The sequence below is a fragment of the Ctenopharyngodon idella genome, chromosome 17 (genome assembly GCF_019924925.1).
Source record: "Ctenopharyngodon idella isolate HZGC_01 chromosome 17, HZGC01, whole genome shotgun sequence".
Classification (NCBI taxonomy): Eukaryota; Metazoa; Chordata; class Actinopteri; order Cypriniformes; family Xenocyprididae; genus Ctenopharyngodon; species Ctenopharyngodon idella.
The window spans coordinates 10454096-10471115 of NC_067236.1; the positions used below are offsets into that span (position 1 = coordinate 10454096).

Here is a 17020-nt window from a genome sequence, read left to right on the forward strand (position 1 = left end):
TTTGCCCAAACACCCATTTGCCTTTGGCCAAACAAGTAGATAGCACCACCCCCAAACACATTCCATTGGTTCAGCCAGTGTTACTGTTGTCAGGCTGACTGGAATGGTCAAACAAAGCAATGCTTTGCCAAAGAGGCACAGTGTTTTTACTAGTGGTTAAGTCAAGTCCTCCTGGGAAGTTCATATTTACGAGTTGGGAAGTCATGTTTACGACATCAGGTGTGTTCAAGTCACTTTCGTCAGTGCAAGATAGCGGTGTACCTTCTCTTAATTAACTACACAAAAATACAGCTTAAACTCTACTTCTAGAAAATGAAGAAAAAGAATGTGCATCAGGTGTGTTTTGCTTTTTAATGTTTTTAATTAATTTATGAAGCACCTGTAAACTGTAAACGTTACATATTATATTGTTATATATTACACTGCTATTATATTTTGTGTAGGGAATTAGCTTATTTTGTTGTAAATAAAAAATCCTGACAATGCCACTGTTAAATACCTATATTTGTGGTATTCTACCACGTTTCTCACTGACACGCCTCCAACTCGTAAAGATCGGGGCTTAAAGAAAATCCCGAGCTTCCTGATCATATTTACGATGTTGTGGTTGCATTTATGTGCGTTCAACTTGTAAATACGATCTTTTCGACATGACTTGAACAGGCCATAGGTATGTACAGGTAAATCCATACTAGGCACAGGTAAATCAACAAGCATTTGGCTTACATAGTTATCTCTGCAAATTAAGTAGAATAAGCGAAAGATTTTTAAAGAAGTTAAACACTTCACCTTTAAGATGTGTGTGTGGCTCAGTCTTATTCGGGCTGAGAATTTGAAAGGGCAAACACATTTCACTTGGGGAAATTTTAGAATCCTTTCATTGCGTTTTATTTTGATAATGCTTATTACGACTAAGTATGTGGGCAGCTTGGTCATTTTTAATGGATTTTCTTTGTTTCCTATTTTTAATACAGCTCTTTATAAGGCTTTTACCAGATTGACAATATGCTCACTCACAAATTTTTTCTGGTATTATTTATAAAATTGTATTTCTATTTTTGCCGCTGTTTGTTTTTTTTTTCTTTTTTTTTTTTTTCTTTTTTTCTGTGGATTTGACTTCCTGTGTGTTGAATCAATGTCTGAGCTGGCAGAGCAATCAATCCCCATTTCTGGATTAAGACCCAGACAGCCAAAGCCTGGGCTTCCCTGTGTCAGCAGGGCACTGCAGTTCACACACACACGCACACAAAGTGTCCAGTATCCTCTCAGTCTAAAAAGGATCAGTATGCTTAAAAGCTATTTTTAAGAAAATAACATTCCTCTCATTTATAAGATAAGTTTGATCTGTGAACCAAAATACCCATGTATCATGCTGATACCTCGCCGTCGATGATCCAAGAAAATTGGATCTGTATTTAGGAGCTTATTGGCAAAGTGATCATCATCCAAGTTCCTGAAGATGTCCACAGGTCAGCGTGGCTCTGATCCTTTGATGGGGCTTTGTGGATGTTAAATTGTGTCTCTGTGTGTTCCAGGTCAGAACTTCAGCAGTTTCGAAACACCAGAGACAGAGACGAGAGAACTACTCAGCACTGGTAAAGAAGGCCAGTGGGTTTCCATAGGAGGACTGCTGCCATATTCTAATTACACTGTGCTGGTGAAGGCCTGCAACAGTCAGGGCTGTGTGGAGAGCTCTCCCACCAGCGTCTCTCTACCACCAGGAGGTCAGTACCAAACACAGCTTTTTGTAATAAAACACCATTTACATTAGTTATACACTAGGTGAATTGACACATGCCACACATCGATTATATGTAATCTTGATTTATGGTTTTGAACTTTGCTGATCCCCAGAGAATTGTTATTGCAGAAACCACTGGTTTTAAAACACAAATATTAGAGAAATTTATTTTTTGACATGTTGGGATTTATTTTATTTTTATTTTGCAGACACTTGTATCCAAAGTTACTTGCATTACTAATATTCAAGGTATAAATTTCATCAGGAACATTTTGTTTGTTTATTTATTTAATGATAGAACAATTATCTATTTTCATTTAATTGACCATTTTTGTTTAATTTTTTTTTTTTATTTGGGGTGGAAGGGGGCTTGCTTTATTGAATATAGATAGTAGAGACTGACACGATGAAAAATACTTTGGAAGAGAAAATGGGAGTGGGATCAGGACTGTTGCAGGCCAGACTCGAACCTGTATCACTTGTATGAGCATCACAGCTCAACATATCTGGAGCATACAGTATATGTCGTGCACCTTGTCTCTTCTTTTTCTTTTCTTTTTTATAGGTGAAAAAGTGAAATGATCAGATAATGAAATATGAAATAGGAGTCGGTTGGAAGTTATGGAATCTAAATGATCCTCAGAAATCTCATAAACTCCACTGACTGAAACATCAGCATCTGCCAGAAAGCTGACAAGAATATGATTAGTGCAGTTAGTTGTAAATCAATATGCAGTAACTCGCTGGGATTTTGTACACAAACCAAAATGATGCAATCACCTGATATTGAATTTTTCCTTCCAAAACATATCTTCGTCAGTAAAATGTGTATTTTCGCATATGCAATTTTGAAGGCTAGAGCATAGAAACACTATGTTTCCATAATATTGTCATGTTCTTCATTAACAGACAGTCTGTAAACTTCAGCCCTGGTTAATATTTGACGCAGAGCTGCAGGCTCTCTGCACTAATGTTTAATCACATGCCTCCACACGGGCAGAGAGCGAGCTGTTTGATCAGGCTGAATCTACTGGGCCCCGTAACACGGCTTTGTACGGGGCCAGCAGGGAGACATTGGACATCTGCTGGCTGACAGAGAACAATGCCCGCTGCTGGTGATCTAAAGACATGCCATTTCCTGTCTATGGCAATGGTAGATAAGAGCGTATGCACACAAGAGTAGCCACTATAAGTTTATTGCCACACTAAGGAGCCACACTTTCCCACTGTTAAATTGTTGTTGATTTTAATTATGACTCTTATGGCTCCAGAATGTTCTTTTTTACGACCTTCTCAGGCAAATGAAAGGTAACAACTCATTGGTTAAATAGGCCTTGGTCCATCCTTCCTTTTACTTAATGGTGTGGGAACTTATTAAGCTGATTTATACAGAGAATGGCTGTTGGGAGGCATGTGACACACACTGGGTTATATGTGTTTAAGGGAAGGGTAAATTACCATGAAGGAGATAAAAAAAGACTATTTAGTGATTTCTGCCTTCCCAACCCCCATTGTGTTCAGTGGGAAGGAATGGTTGAAAAGAGGGGTCAATGGACACATGTTTCTTCAGATGAGAGTGGATATTCGGTGCAAACGTTCCCATAATTCAGTAGATCTTTTGGTTTGTCATTCCCATAATTTCCCATAATTCATGGGAGCGCTCATTCCCATAATTCATGTTTTATATTTCTCTTTCTTGTTTCTCTCCCTCTTACTCCTTTACACTCTTACTGCTTTCACTTATAACTAGGCGCAAAGTGACAAGTGATAGTTTTCGTCCTACTGACTTTTTCCCCTATAAAATAAAAATTATATATAATTTTTTTTTTCAAAGCTTCCTAAATGCTATTTCAGATCTTTCCGGCCCAGTTAAAGCTTGTTACCCTACCACTCTCATACCTGTTTTAGCTGAGGGATCGTCGGACAATCACTTCTATCTCGTTTGGCTCATATGTAAAAGTAATGTGATTAGACCCTTTTTTTTTTGACCAGACAGCTGTACATTCCCTAGTCAGAACCAGTGTATCCACACACACACACACACTTGATCAAAGAGACTGGCGAGATATGTCTTTCGTCCTGATAACCTGCTTTGCTTAAACGTTCTATGACAATTATTATTCTATCTGTACCTGAAAGGAGGATCATTTTCCTGTAGGGAAAAGAAAATGAAGTTGCTCGGACACGTTTCATGAACAAACATCACCGTTTGACACCCTAGAGCTCTGCCATTGTCTCATCTCTCACGGAGGTGAACGGAGCGTTCATTCCCAGAGGAGTGCGTATGGATTGAGGATTGATTCGGTGAAATGGGACATGGCCTTGCATGTTCTCAGATGATGAAGCTGACCTGTAAACGCCACTCCATGTTAATGCCCAGCCTTTAAATACAGAGCAATCGTTCTCAGACGGCCCTGTTAACAAACTGCAGCACACTCAAGTTAAAGTTCTGCGAAATTGTTCAAGTTCAACACAAAGACATAAGTATAAATTTTAAATACCACACGTTTCCCTCCACTTCTTTCAGTAGATCTTTTGGTTTGTCTGAGCTGAACTGAAGCCTTGTCTCAAACTGTCCTTGTTATATCAAAGAACAGACGGAGTAGAAGGCTTAGGATACAGACGAAACATAAAAGTGCATAGTTTAAAATGATTAGTGACACTTTTGATATACCTGAGGAAGGAGGGAGGTGAAACAAAGGAAGCTTCATGCCGACTGTTTGATGAAATAAGGCTGTGATGAATTAACTCTTTTGTCAATGGGTGTCTTACTCTCATTAGACTCTCCTTCTCACTGTCTCTCTCTATCTTTTTCTCTCTATACAAACTTTAGGGAAGAAATCAAATGCTTTGAACATATTGTTTATTCCTCATTGTGCAAAACATAGAGGTTAACACCCATATTTTTTGATACAGTAGTGTAGTCGTAGGCATACACTGTATGAAACCTGTGCCCAGCTATGAGTAATAATACGTACCTATGGCAGCTGGAACATTTCCGACTTTGATCTGCCGCTGTTGTGCTTTTTGTTCGTTTATAGACTTATTTACAGTCCCAGTGCTGAATTTTAATGATCACTTTCATTTTATATAAAAATGTCCCATATTGCTACTGCTGAGACATCCAGACACAAATAACAAAGACTCTGCTGCTAATGGAAATAGTTATTTTTTAACAAAATAACCTTATCATACCATTGTTTTTCATATAGTAGTCTTACGTCAGGCCAGCAAGAAACATTCTAGCCCTGACAGTGCAGAAATGGCCTTTTGTATTGTAACATACACTGCCCGGCCAAAAAAAAGTCGCTGTTTGGATTTTAATAGGCAAATACTTAAGAATCTATCATTATTACAGTGATTATTATGTTTCTAGCATGTTATATGTTTGGCAACGGTTCTTTTAACCCTAAAAGATGGAGTATTTAGCTTTTCATTTCTTAAACAACCATGTATTAAGATGTATCATGGCCATATTCCAGGATGACAATGTCAAGATTCATCAGGCTCAAATTGTGAAAGAATTGTTGGGAGGGAGCATGAAGAATCATTTTCACACATGAATTGGCACTGACCTTAACCTCAGTGTAAGTTTTTGGGATGTGCTGGAGGAGACTTTACAGAGTGCTCACCTCTTGCTTTGTCAATACAAGATCTTGATCAAAAAATTATGCACCTCTCGATGGAAATAAATGTTGTGATGTTATTTCCATCAAGAGGTGCATCAACTTTTGGTCAAGATCTTTTATTGACAATGCAAGAGGTGAGCACTCTGTAAAGTCTATTCCAGCACATCCCAAAGACTTACAATGAAATTAAGCTCTGGACTCAGAGGTGCCAATTCATGTGTGAAAATGATTCTTCATGATCTCTGAACCATTCTTTCACAATTTTAACCCTGGTGAATCTTGACATTGTCATCCTGGAATATGGCCATGATGTGTCTTCCTACATGGCTGTTTAAGAAATGAAAAGCTACACACTCCATCTTTATGGGTTAAAAGAACCGTTGCCAAACATATAACATGCTAGAAACATAATAATCACTGTAATAATGATCCATCTATAGACTCTTAAATATTTGCCTATTAAAATCCAAACAGTGACTTTTTTTTGGCCGGGCAGTGTATGTCCCTATAATACTGTTTCTGAATCTACAGAAAGCAGAAGTATGCTTATATATCATGTTATGAAGTAGAACTTAACAAATATGACTTTTGTAACCTTTTATCGAATTTTTGTGTGCAGTTGGTGGTCTCTTGATAAATTCACAGTCTCTTTTAGACTATGTGTGTGTGTGTTGGTGTTCAGGTCCAAACTATGTAAAGTAGTATTGGCATCTCTGAGCTGCGGCAATCTGTAGGGACATGGTCCAGACCTGTCCATATGCTCATCATCATCATTATGTTTATGACTGGTTGGCCGGGCTTTTCACTGTTTATTCCTGCCCAAAAGCCATAGCAGCAAAGGCAGATGGAGGAAAAGAGTGAAATGGCTTTCATCCCCAAGTCCATCCAGCAAAGCCCTATCCACTCTTCTCTATGAGCAGCAGCATCCCTCTGCCGAGCTTTTTCTTGCCTAATACAAGCACATGGACATTATGAAAATTGCAGCCTGGCAGTAAAACTAATTTTGGACCGCTGATTTGAGTGATGAGACTGACCCCCGCTGAGCACGAGCCACGTCCCCGCTCCCGAATGCCAGCCTATGTAGGGTTCGGTTCAGATGTCCGCATCGTCTCTTCCTTCTCCGTTTAATCAGGCTGTCACCCTGTCCTCCCAAATGACGCATGGGTACGTCAAGCTTTTGAAAGTCCCACAACAGCTTGGCATATCCATACTCTTTATTGACATAATTGGCAGTTCCATCGCTCATCAATCAAAGTATTAACATCTTTTTTTCTTGCTTTAATGTCAATGAGTTGATCTCATTTAGTTCTTTGTACACCAGAGACCACAGAACCAGGAATTTAGTCTCACCCTCATAACCCTTTGTTTTGTTTTTTGCTTTGGCCATCGCGGGCGTATTCAATTCTAATTCGTATTCTATCAAGGCGATTCTATTTCAGTGGGGCCAAAATGACTTAAGTAATCAACAGTTATTGAGTTCTTGTGGCTGGACAAGAGGAGGGTTGATTGAGAATGAGACTTCACTTAGGGAAAGGACTTCACTTGGAGCATTGGAGTGCTGTATTATTGAGGCTGATTCTGACTAGATTGCTCCTCAGAATAGATGATTTTTGCCTGGAGTCCTCCCTAAGCACTGAGACAAGACCCAGAATCAAGTTGTTTTCTTTTGTGATGGCTGAGATGTTTTCATGTGCTTCCAGGCAATTTTGTAATATAGTCTCAATGACTTGTGGATAATATAAGCAATTTGCAAATCATGAGATCTATGTTGAAATGCAGTTACACTTTGGTTAAAAATTATTTATTATTATACATTTTTAATTTAATTATTTATTTTATAATTTTTGTATTATATGTGACTGACATTTTTTCGATCAAGGGTTTTATCACATACACAAAATTCAGTATTAATTCTTGATGTAAAGTAATAATATTGTAAACATCACAGATGTTATTTGAATATGTGTGTTGAGGGTATGTGTGTAAGTGCCCTGACCAGTGAGATTTTGTTGAGGACGGATGACTCTCGCAGTAAATAGAAGCCGCGGTATTATCCATGGGGTTGATGGTGCGTTGGGCTAGAAGTGAGGCGAGGAGGCTGAGAAGGGGCCAGGAAGTCCTTGTAAATCAGAGGCACAGAGAGCTGACCGCACCATTAGACAAGTGCCATTCACATTCTCCGCCCTTCTCTTGACTCTCTCTCTCTTTAAAAACAGAGGAATTCTCTATCCACTCTCTCTGCCTGTCTCTCTTTCTCCAATCTGTGATATGCACATATTAAACACAGCCCTTTGACTTCTTGCCAACAGAATATTAAATATTTAAAAAAAAAAAGAAAAAAAAAAAGGAATGCACTGTATTTACAGTATTTGCAACCTATACAGTACCATTCAAAAGTCTGGGGTTGGTAAGATTTTTAAAAGTTTTATAAAGAAGATTCTTGTGCTTACCAAGGCTCCATTTATTTGATCAGAATACAGTAAAACAGTTATTTGTGAAATATTATTACAATTTAAAATAAGCTTTTTGTTTTTATATATTTTAAAATATCATTTATTCCTGTGTTGGCAAAGTTGATGTCACAAATTATCCACTGGAGGCAAGTCATACAAACCGTACAAAGTAGTACAAAGTGCAGTTTATTGAAGGTATAGTTCACCCAAAAATGAAATTTCTGTCATTAATTACTCACCCTCATGTCGTTCCAAACCCATAAGACCTTCGTTCATCTTCAGAACACAAATTAAGATATTTTTGATGAAATCCGAGAGGTTTCTGAACCACTCATACAGTAGGCAGCAATGTCATTGTGTTTCTATCTGAGTATTATTGATGCTTTTTTATATTTTATGTTTAAACTTTTGACGACTGAACCAAAAGTTCAGATAAATCTAATGGTTGTCCAAATAACTGTAAAGAAACAGCTTAAACATAACTGAAATATAATATCGGCAACTAATTGAAAAACAATCCTTCCCTTTGAACCCATTTCATACATGTCCCATTGTGAGTGTTTGTTGTCCAGCATATGTTGTGGTGTATATATACAGTAAGCTCACCCCTAAAATGCTCCCATCCCCAGCAGTGTTTCTACCCATGTTCTTCAGCATATGCTGCACCGTGCAGGTCTTTTCTCTGCTCCACTTCACCTCTGCATCCTTTCCATATACAGCTCCAGATGGCCTCCTGCCCCCCAGGCTGGCAGCTGCCACCCCTACCTCACTGCAGGTGGCCTGGGCTGCTCCAGCGCGCCACAACGCTCCCGGACCCCTGCGCTACAGGCTCCAGATGAGAACTTCAGCTTCCCCACAAGTTCACCAGTAAGCTCAGCTCAACAAAACAATCAAGACCTTTAACTGTGTACGCACCACTACCTACCACAGCAATGCTACTATCAGTGAACAGCAGTACATTTTATGCTGAAAATACAAAATGATCTAAGACAGTGAATCTGGAGACACGCAGGATATATCTGATCTAAAGTATTTGATCTAAAGAGAAGAAAGCAGCAGTTGCCTGTTGTAGAGCAGATGTACAGGAAAATCAAATAATAGGCCTAGACCAGGGCTGTCCTTATGAAAAAAAAAGAAAGAAACAAATGTTTTATCTAATATGTATGCATTACATGCTCCCTGACAACAAATTGCAATTTAATCAGAAATAGGGGAATTCTCATTCTGTTGTAATAAATAAATGACTAGGCGCATGTATTATATATCACCCTCATTTCCTGGGATTCTTTTGAAATGTATTTCATTGTTCATGTGATTTATTTATTATACTCCATGGTAAATTTAATCGTGGAGCTCTGTGGAAGTTGACGCTTCTTAAAAACCAGCAAAGATTTGTTCCAATCAGCAAGACTTGTAAGCCATTTAATGCAGCGTGATTATATCTATTTTTTCATTTCAATTCAATAAAAATATGAGCTTGTATTTTCATCAGAATAATGACATATTCTAACCATAGAAGTTGATGAACACATTCAATCCTAAGATCATTGTTGATTTGATTTTGCTAACTACTCAATGGAAAAGATATTTTAATAATTTTAAAGCACCTATTAAGTCAGAATTGGAATTATAGTCTTTATCAAGAAAACAGGCTAAATATTGCTTAGCCTGCACCACACAGTGTTGTTTTTTTGTTTTTTTTGGGCCAATCAGATGCTCTCTGGAATAGGAATAAAAACTAGTTTTGTTGTTGTTGTTGTTGCTGCTGTTTTTGAAAGAAGTTAACATTTTTATTCAGCAAGGACCTATTAAAGGATTAGTCCACTTTTAAATAAACTTTTCCTGATAATTTACTCACCCCCATGTCATCCAAGATGTTCATGTCTTTCTTTCTTCAGTCCAAAAGAAATTAAGGTTTTTGACGAAAACATTCCAGGATTATTCTCCTTATAATGGACTTCAATGGCCTCCAAACGGTTGAAGGTCAAAATTACAGTTTCAATGCAGCTTCAAAGGGCTTTAAACGATACCAGACGAGGAATAAGGGTCTTATCTAGCGAAACAATCGGTCATTTTCGAAAAAAATTTTAATGTATATGCTAAACAAATGTTCGCCTTCTAAGTGCTTCCGCCAAAACCGCATTTCCGTATTCTCCAAAAAGCTTACGCTGTATGTCCTACGCCTTCCCTATTCTACTTACGGAACGAACGCAGCGCCACTTACATTTTTTCCGTAAGTTGAATAGGGTACAACCAAACAGACACACAGCGTAGACTGGGTTTCTTGAGCACCAAATCTGCATATGTGACCCTGGACCATAAAACCAGTCATAAGTAGCACGGGTATATTTGTAGCAATAGCCAACAATACATTGTATGGGTCAAAATTATCGATTTTTCTTTTATGCCAAAATAAACATAAATAACAACATTTTAAAATATATATTTAAAAAAACAAAAACAAAAAAACAACAGTTATTTTAAATTGTAATATAATTTCACTATATTTTTCTGTATTTTTAATCAAATAGATGCAGTCTTGGTGAGTGTAAGAGACTTTTTAAAAAAATGTAAATCCAAGCATTTGAATGGTAGTGTAATCTCACAATTGCTTCTTTATTTCTCATAATTTTGACTTTTTCTTTTTTTTTCTTTTTTTTTTCTTTTTTTTTTTTCTCTGAAGTGGAAACTTGTTTCCATAATAAAGTGTATATAGTTTTAAGCACTTTTATATGTCCTGCACAAACTTTCTACTTCACTAGAAAATATGCCAACACTGGGAAAATTGCTTTTATTGAAAGCCGAAGAAAATGAACATTCCAGAATGTCAGCACATCTACGGGATGTCAACAAATCATTTTTTGTCATGTAACGCTGTTAAGTTTAGTGTAACGTGTTTGTGCATGCACATTTATTTCTGTCTTCAGGTTAATGGACGATGAGACGACCATCTTTAGTCACATGGTGAAGGAACTGGAACCGTTTAGCGAGTATCATTTCAGACTGTTGGTATCCAACAACCACGGAGAAACCAGCAGTCCATGGGTTTCTCTTTTTACTGCACAAGACAGTGAGTTCCACAACTGAAACACACACACACACACACACAATGTTCACAAACATAACAGAAAATCATTAAGCACACAAAGAGTGTGTTGTGTTTAACCACATGTCAGGCGGTTCCTCTGTGAGGCTTGTCCCACAGAGAAGAGCAGGTGTTGAGAGAGAGAGCAAGAGAGAGAGAGGGCCAGTGGGCAGAGATCACTAGTTAAAGGTACGCCTCTTCCACATGACCTTGCCGGTGTCATTTTGGACTGATTACTGTAATAGAATCATATTAAGGATCATAACAGACACTCTCTGCTAAGTTATAAATTAATTATACTTCAGCCTATTAGCACATACATTATAATTACTGAGCCAGTATTTGCATACACTCAGATTGCACTGTATTATGGACCATCACCTCTTCATTATCATGCTTGGAGACAACCCCCTCCCCCCTCCCCACAATGCCCTGCAGCACTTCACAACTTCTGCTTTTGGGAAGAGTTTTCCCTCCATCTGAGAGCAGAACTACGTGAGCTGAGTAACATTCACAGCCTCATTGAGACTTTTTGTTCAGTATCTTGTCTTGGATTCTGCTTTGGTCTGCTTGTGTTGCACCGTGTGTCTGTATACTTGATCTTGCAACTTGCAATTAGTATTCTTTATGGATGCTTAGCATGTCTTTCATAGGTTGCATTGTTCTCTAAAGGTGATGATACACGGGGCAACTTTTTGAGCAATGTTGCCGGGCAGTGTTGCCGAGCAACGTTGCTTGGGCACTTTCCCACTGTGAATGAGCAACAAATTTATATCTGGATACGTTAGATCGGTCGTGGGCAATTTTTTGAGATCCTCCAATCAGAATGTTAGCAGCCGATCACGTGATCGTTTCAGAGATTTCAGAAAAAATTCAAACAAGATGGTGGCCTCTCAGCGGCAGTGGAGCGGAGAAAAGGAGCATGAACTTATATCTTTTTACGCTAGTAAGTTGTCATGCGTCAACCCAAAACAGGGAATTTACCTCATATAATGCTTAAAATACCAACAACTGTCCAATGTAATGCGTGTAAGCTGTAATTAAGCCATTGAATGTTTTCAGTTAAATACTAAGACAGGGCATGTTTAATGTCTGTAGTTGCGTAGGCTGTAGGGCGTATGGCATATGAATGTAGCTTTTGACACGATTGACACGGGTTCGAATCCGCCTTTTGCCGAACTCACTTTTCTGCTTTTTCCTATCACAAATCAGATCGGAAAAGCACTTATTTTTAATTAAAATAAGGAAAATATTTGAAAAGTTGAAATAAAGTGCCTAATAAGTGTTTATAATAAAGTATTTATTGGGTTGGCAATAGATTTGCTCCTCTCTGATTAGTTGCTGCCAACTGTCCGTTGGCCTAATTAGTTGCCCTGTGTCTCATCAGGTTGCCCGTTGACGGCAACATTGCCCAGCATCATTGCTCAAAAAGTTGCCACATGTATCATCACCTTAAGAGGGTGTCATAAATTGCCTTGAAGAATCTGCATCAGATACGTTGTTGACCACTCAAGAATATGTGTAGTAGTTTAATAGTGTTGAATGAAAATAGCTTTTGCTTGGTTGGTTGGTTGGATGGATGGATGGACATATGGATGGATGGATGGATGGATGGATGGATGGACGGTTGGACGGATGGATGGACGGACGGATGTTCATTTTAGCAATCAACTGTTTTAGGTAAATATTGTTTTTATGCTTTGATTAAAGACATGGCTTTGGATAAAAACAATTTGGGTTAAGGATATCATATGATATATGAAATGACATCACTGTATAAAGTGTGACTTAAAAAACCCAAAATATGTAAATATTTGTTTAAACTTATTTAAATATATTTGATTAAAATATTTGTATTATTTTTAAATAAATATTTGTATTTTTAACATATTTCTAGTGCTACCAAACAATTAATCGCGATTAATTAAATACACACACATGCATGTATATATTTAAGAGAAATATGTTATATTTATATATAAAATATATTTATATATAATATAATATAAATTAAATACATATATATATATATATATATATATATACAGTATATACATGCAAATATTTCTTAAATATTTGTGTATTTAAATTTACATAATAATTATACACAGTACACACACATATATTATGTAAACACAAACTTTTATTTTGGATACGATTAATCACGATTAATTGTTTGACAGCCCTATTAAATACATGTATTTATTAAATGTAATTTCTTAAATATCTATGTGCAAATACTTTTTTAGGGCACCACTGTTTGTTGATACACTATTCACATATAAAACAGAAGTTGAAAAGATTTTTAAAGCATGAAGGCTAAATGTGGAGTTAGTCTTTATTTTATTGAGCATTGCAATAAGGAAACTGGCACTTTTATGTATATACTCTACCATATGCCAAAACTGCGATGACCCAGCATGCACCATATTAGCAGCTCTTCTAAAAGTCACCCTAATCCCAAACAAGCGACATGTCAAATCCTGATCAGCATGCTATATAAATCAAAACCATCCTCCTCCTCACTTTCCATCTGCATGTATCTGGCAGCAGAACTGAGCCCTTCACTCTAGCTCTATTTACACATCTCTTTCTTTTAGGCAGGGGTGATGACTTTGAGAACAGGTGGGCATTACCAAGAAGGAGAGAAATGATTGTTATTGTTAAAGAGAAAAGCCCTTTATTTCTTTTCCGAAATGAGCTGTGAAGAGCTTCGATGCGGCATATTCGGCTCTCTGCGGCAGGATTATGGGGAAAGCGTGAGTTTTAGTGGCTCCTGGCACTGCTAATAAACACTCTCACACATATCATCAGCCGCCCCATCAACGTGAAATAGTACCCAGCAAAGCCGCACTAAATTAACAGTAGGAAAGAATTGAGGAGATTCTTCAAAATAATGTGTCCGGCCGCATGATAAAGGAAGAGGAAAGGATGGGCAAGGTGAAATAGGAGGAGAGAAACGTATGTCATATTTTCTTTAGCTCTTTTTCTTCTTTGATAGGGTCCCAGTCTGCCCGCACATCTTCATCTCTAATTTAGAAATCCCCTCTAGAGAGATTTCTCCACCTCTGTGTGAAATGTTCACAGCAGCACATACTATAGGCTGTGTGCATGAGCTGCCCTATATAAGATGCAATGTAAGCAATCACATATAGTGTCTAATAAATACATAAATATTTGAATTGTCATCTTTTGCCATGTTATTTGGATTTAACATTGATGTTCTGTTATTGTATGGTTATTTTTCTTTTTCTTTATTTTCAAATATGGCATATCATTTGAAACCGTGATTCCTAACCAGGTTCCAGGGGGTACTTTTAGATTTTATTTTATTTTAAATGTACTTGATGGGTCTGTTTTTCACCCGCAGTATTGATTGTTTTTAGTTTAAAAGTAAATCACTGTAATAATAGCTGAAGTTAAAGGGTTATTTCAACCTAAAATGAACATTAAGTCATCATTTACTCACCCTGGTGTTGTTCTAATGTAGTAAGCTGTTCTTTCTTTTTCGAACTACAAAAGGAGAATTTTTTTTTTTTTAAATGTAAATGTCCCACTCACACTCGTCCATATAAAGGCAGTGAATAATGACAAGCATCAAGTTTTAAAAAAACAAAACAAAAGTATCACAGAATGGTCCAATGCGTCACGTTATATATATATATATATATATTTGGTAAAATAAATAAATAAATAAATAAATAAAAATTATGTATTATTTCATGAAAATCCTGACCTTGGCCATTGATCTTCTGTGCAAGGCTATGCGACATGCGCGTTCGTGAGATAATAGTGCTGCAGTTCACTCCGACTCTGTCGGAGTTGTGAGAAATCAAGACTAAGAAAAATGAAATACAATCCATGTACTTTCTTCTCTGAGGTGAATATATATTTGTTGTGTTCATCACAACAAGAAGTTATTGCGTTCACATCTGTCAACTCTCATTCTGACTGTCATCTGACAACCAGAGTTCTGGTCCGGACATTTTCAACTCAGTGAAGTATACAGATACTTTTTTTGGGAATTCTAGGCTTTGTATTTCATGCCAGGTATTTATTAATCTTGATTTCTCACAACTTGTATGCTTTTTCTGGGCGAGTCGGAGTGAACTGTGGCACTAGAGTCTGCAGAGAGTTGTGCAAACATGCACAGAAGACCAATGGCCAAGTTCAGGATTTTTGTTAAATAATACATAAAATTTTGGTTTGTTTTTTACCAAACGTCGTATTACGTCGTATATAATATGGACGAGCGCGATAGGGACATTTTTTTTTTAAAATTACTCCTTTTGTGGTTCGAAAAAGAAACAACGGCATACTGCATTAGAACAACACCAGGGTAAGTAAATGATGACTTAATTTTAATATTAGGGTGAACTATCCACTTAATGATGATGCCAAAATTTATCCAGTAGAGTTCAAAAGAACACATTTCTGGTTTGGTGAGTACATGAGCCTTACTGATGGAGCTGTGGGAACACTTAGGTTTGTCTGTTTGGCTCTTTTTGTGCTGCAGTATGTCAGAACACTACTAGAAATCTCCTTAGTGAAGATGTATGAGCATTTTAAGTATTCAAAAGGCCCTCATTCCTCTCCTTTTTATCATTCCATTAAGATTTTATAACCATCTTTTTAATGTAATTCCATCCATGAATTTTTACCCCTTAGACTTGACAGGCGGTTCTGTGAACATAAACTTTGCCATGTAGAAGAGCTCTTTTCTCTGTCTTCTCTGCCTGTGCTGAAGCGCATGGGTTTGTGCTTGGAGTGACATATACATAAAAGGGTTTAGAGGGCCAATTGTAGGGCATTTTTTTCTAGTAATTCTGATGTATTAAAAGTATATGTACAGTTCAACTTTTAATTTTAGTTCTCTCCCAAGATTTTAAGACTTTTTTTGGCAGATTAACATTACTCTTTCTGGTTCATTCTGTAAATAGTACTGTTAATGTGAGCATGGACACCTTAAATGTTTTAATTTCTTAAATTGGGTGAATTTAAATAGAATCATCCCCAACCTTTACTATTTCATCTTGATATTAATTATCACCCCGTCCCCATGTGTAGTCGTTAAATTGTTGTGGGTAGAGCAACTGCAGCTGTGCAGTTCACCTTGAAATAAATAACTTACTGTACAATAGCGTACACTTCATCAAGTTCAAAACTAAAAGAAATCTTTCAGAAAGAATACTCATGATTTTTTTTTTTTTGTCATTTTCAATCTTCTTTTGTGCTAAACAGCTTCTTGAAAGTAGCATACCGACGACATCCGTCCTAGTTGACATCAGCCAAGCTAACCTTCAAAGCGATCATATTGTCACAAGGACCTCTGCAATGCTAAAAATAATCCTCTCTTTCCTTCACGTTTCCCAGTCCCCCCTCCTTGCCTTGTCACTTGATTGTGTTATTATTATGCTAACCAAATCCTTATAAATGTGATTTAAGGCTTGGCGGCCCGCGCTCTTGTTTTCCCTTCTGCTGTAGCGATTTATAGTGGCCCAGGAAAGGCCTCTCTAAGTATTCCAAATGTCCTGAGATTACAGCTGTTGCCGATGCCTGATTGAGGCCGACTGCTGTTATTGCACTGTGTTCTTGCTTGTACCCTGAGAGCAGTAAAGCATCAATAAAATCAAAAGCACCTGCATCTTAAATGAAATTTCAATTGAAAAACTTAACAGCCCTTCAAATTGCGGAATTTAACGCAGACCAGTAAAGCTTAAATAACACTTTGCCTCTGCAGACCGAAAGACCGGGCGGCTGAGCCGAGGAAGGAAGGCTGGCCGGGGGATGAAGTAAGGAGGGGTGGTTCACGTTCAAGGTGACTTGATTGTCTCATGTGGTAAAATTATTTACAATTAAGGAATTTCTCCTGAGAGCCACATTGGATTTGCCGGCGAGCACCTATGCGGGCGGTTTGCGGTGGCGGCGGCCGTGAGCTTTTTCAGTATTCATGGACGCTCCTGAACCTTTGTGGTAATTGAATCAGTTAGAGTGCTGAGTGGAGCAAGCATAAAAACCTGTTAACCCAAAGGTCAGATCTGTGCATTGTTTATTTATCAGGAGGGAGAGGGAGTGAAATCGGCAGGGCCCCTTCACAGACACAGTAAAAAAT

At 37.6% G+C, this 17020-nt stretch overlaps 1 protein-coding gene across 1 annotated transcript in view; it reads left to right on the forward strand.

Annotated features, from left to right (window-relative positions):
- Positions 1-17020, forward strand: part of ush2a (Usher syndrome 2A (autosomal recessive, mild)) — a 222059-nt gene that overhangs the window by 111041 nt on the left and 93998 nt on the right. The window contains exons 38-40 of the mRNA XM_051868427.1: positions 1536-1724; positions 8543-8690; positions 10751-10893. Coding sequence (XP_051724387.1) covers positions 1536-1724; positions 8543-8690; positions 10751-10893 — 480 coding nt within the window. The remainder of the gene's footprint in view (positions 1-1535; positions 1725-8542; positions 8691-10750; positions 10894-17020) is intronic.